This window comes from Aplysia californica, unplaced genomic scaffold (assembly GCF_000002075.1).
Source record: "Aplysia californica isolate F4 #8 unplaced genomic scaffold, AplCal3.0 scaffold00144, whole genome shotgun sequence".
NCBI lineage: Eukaryota > Metazoa > Mollusca > Gastropoda > Aplysiida > Aplysiidae > Aplysia > Aplysia californica.
Genome location: NW_004797414.1, coordinates 2,720 through 5,213, shown reverse-complemented (window position 1 = coordinate 5,213; position 2,494 = coordinate 2,720). Strand labels below are relative to the sequence as shown.

Sequence of the window (2,494 nt, the reverse complement as noted above, 5' to 3'; positions counted from 1 at the left end):
CCCGTCCAAACCAGATACCCACTCAAAAAGAAAACAGCAGCGACAAACCAAAAAGTATTATCATTATAAAATTAACAACAAAACAAAACAAATCTAAACAAAACAAAATAGAAACAATGCAATACAGATTCTCACTTACCCAACTATTAGAATCAACACGAAGATGAAAGCGAAGAAAATTTCTTTTTTCTTGTCCATTGCGTGATGCCAAAGGCCTCTTGACCGTGGCGGCGAATCTGACATGATCCTGGTCACTTGGTTCGAAGCAGGTCATAACAGCAAAGTCCGAGCACTTGCACGTTATTGTTAAGTTTTACACTTCATAAAGTACTCCCAGTGAGTCGCAGCATCAAAGCGCACAGAATTTCTGTATAAACAGCATACATACAGATTACCTTTCATTAAAGCGTAGCTATTCGAGTATATTCAATCTATTATCTTTCTTTACTGATAATGGAGGCTACGTACAGTAGACAATTCCTACAATCATTTTCAGGAAATATTTCCAAAAAGAACAGTATCTGCAAAAAATTAAATGTTCAGGAAACGTTTCCAATAAACAATGTCTGCAAACCTTTTCAGGAAACTTTTCCAATAAACAGTTTCTGCACATATTTTCAGGAAAACTTTCTGACAGACATTTACTGTAAACATTTCTAGCAAACAATACAACATTTCTCTGCAAATATCTTCGGAAATGTTCACATTCCGATCGAGAATGACTATCGTCCACACCATTATTTGCCCGACACCTAGGAGAAGCTATCGATCAGGGATGCTGGCTGTGAACTGTTAAGGACTTCATAATTGATGCAAGTCGAATCGATCTGGCGTTTCTCTGGTCTACCTTACTCTACTGACACATGAAAAGGACACGCTTATTGGACATTAAACCGCTTGTAAAAGACGGAGGGGAAGTTTTTAACACTTTGAGAACGTGCAGAAATTGTTTCCTGAAATGTTTTTGACGAAATTGTTTAATGGAAATGTTTCCTGAAAAATGTTGGCAAAAATTATTAATTGGAAATGATTCCTGAAAAGGTTCGTAGACATTGTTTATTGGACATGTTTCCTGAAAATGTCGTAGAAATCGTCCACTGTGTGTAGTCTTTTCCTTTTCCTCTGCTTTCAATTACTTGTGAATGATGGAAGGGAGATTTTAACTAACTGATAACGCATATTCCAGTCATTCAACAACGTTTGATGGAGAACCACTTTGTTGGGTCACATAAGTAACCCCCCCCCCTCCTCCCTAAAAATTCATTATTCGTACATATTTTTTTATCCGATTTTTAGAAAAATCCGTAACTTATAAAGGCATGCTAAAACATTCATACTATGAAGCTTGCACATTCGTATTTCCGATTTGTGTATGATTATTCGAAATTTGTAGCCACATTCGTTGCCGCTGATATGCTGCTGATCGGAACTCATATTACCAATACTTGTCCACTACAGTTCGTCCTTAAAGAGTTAAATCCTCACCGTTGCATGTTTCCTTATACATTATTGACAGGAATCTAATGGAGACATGGTAACGATGGACAATGTCTTGTCCGGGACTACGGCTCACAGCGGGTATCGTGGCACAAACCGATCGCGCCCGACTCGTCACCTAAAAAAAAAAAAATACCGCGTTTGCTTTCAGGCTACGAGTCGGGCGATCAACCCAACCCGACCCAACCCGACCCAACCCGACCCGTCCCGATCCCATCCGCAGTGGGCACCCGGTATAAGAGAAATGAAACTAGGAATCATTTATATAGACCAGTACTTGCCAACCTGGGCAGTATCGCATACTTATAAGCGATTTTGTAATTAATTTGGTGGGCGGTCGGGATCACCCAGGTAGTAAGAGGGTTAAGAGAAATGCCCCGCTTGGAAATCTATTATTCTATTATCTATTTGTGGTGGCCGAATTTTGCCATTTAAAAGGCTTTTAATGGCTGCATCGATCGACATGCAGTTTTAACCAAAAGATGCTTTAAAATATTCTCCAGATCATAACGCCTTTCGTTTTTTTCAGTTTTGACACAGTTTTGCTGCAAAAAGCTAAATTTCTTTATTTCGCCGATCGCTTTTGTAGGCCGGCGCTTCTGTCTCTGTAATTTTAGAAAATCCGCCAGGTTTGTTTACTTCAAGTCGTACTATCGCGCATTGTCGCGCAATACTGAGCATGAGCACTATTTTTAAGTGTGCGACCCGTATTATATAGATATAGCCTCATGTTTTCTTTTTTTACTTGGTGCTAAATTCGACTGTGATTCTTCGTTTGATGGCCATCATCGCTTTTTCTGGACTCCTTTGTCAAATTCTTTTTCTTGCTACTGGGAACAACGTCAACAGGTCTTAGATTAGAATCTAGATCTAGATCTATATAGCGCCTGACTAGGCTGAAAAGAAAACGACGTTCTGCAGTTGGAACCCCTCGCTCTTGCAAAGGTCGAGGTGGTCTAGATCAACAACAAAATGATGGGGACTCACTAGATACAAA

The 2,494-nt window shown here is 39.5% G+C and overlaps 1 protein-coding gene across 1 annotated transcript in view; it reads right to left on the bottom strand.

The window, feature by feature from the left end:
• The window catches only part of LOC101847185, a gene marked incomplete at its 3' end in the record, with an annotated part of 8,643 nt that extends 7,040 nt beyond the window's left edge, over positions 1-1,603 (bottom strand). Inside the window, 1 exon segment of the mRNA XM_035969401.1 lies at positions 140-1,603. Coding sequence (XP_035825294.1) covers positions 140-243 — 104 coding nt within the window.
• Between the last annotated feature and the right edge of the window lie 891 nt (positions 1,604-2,494).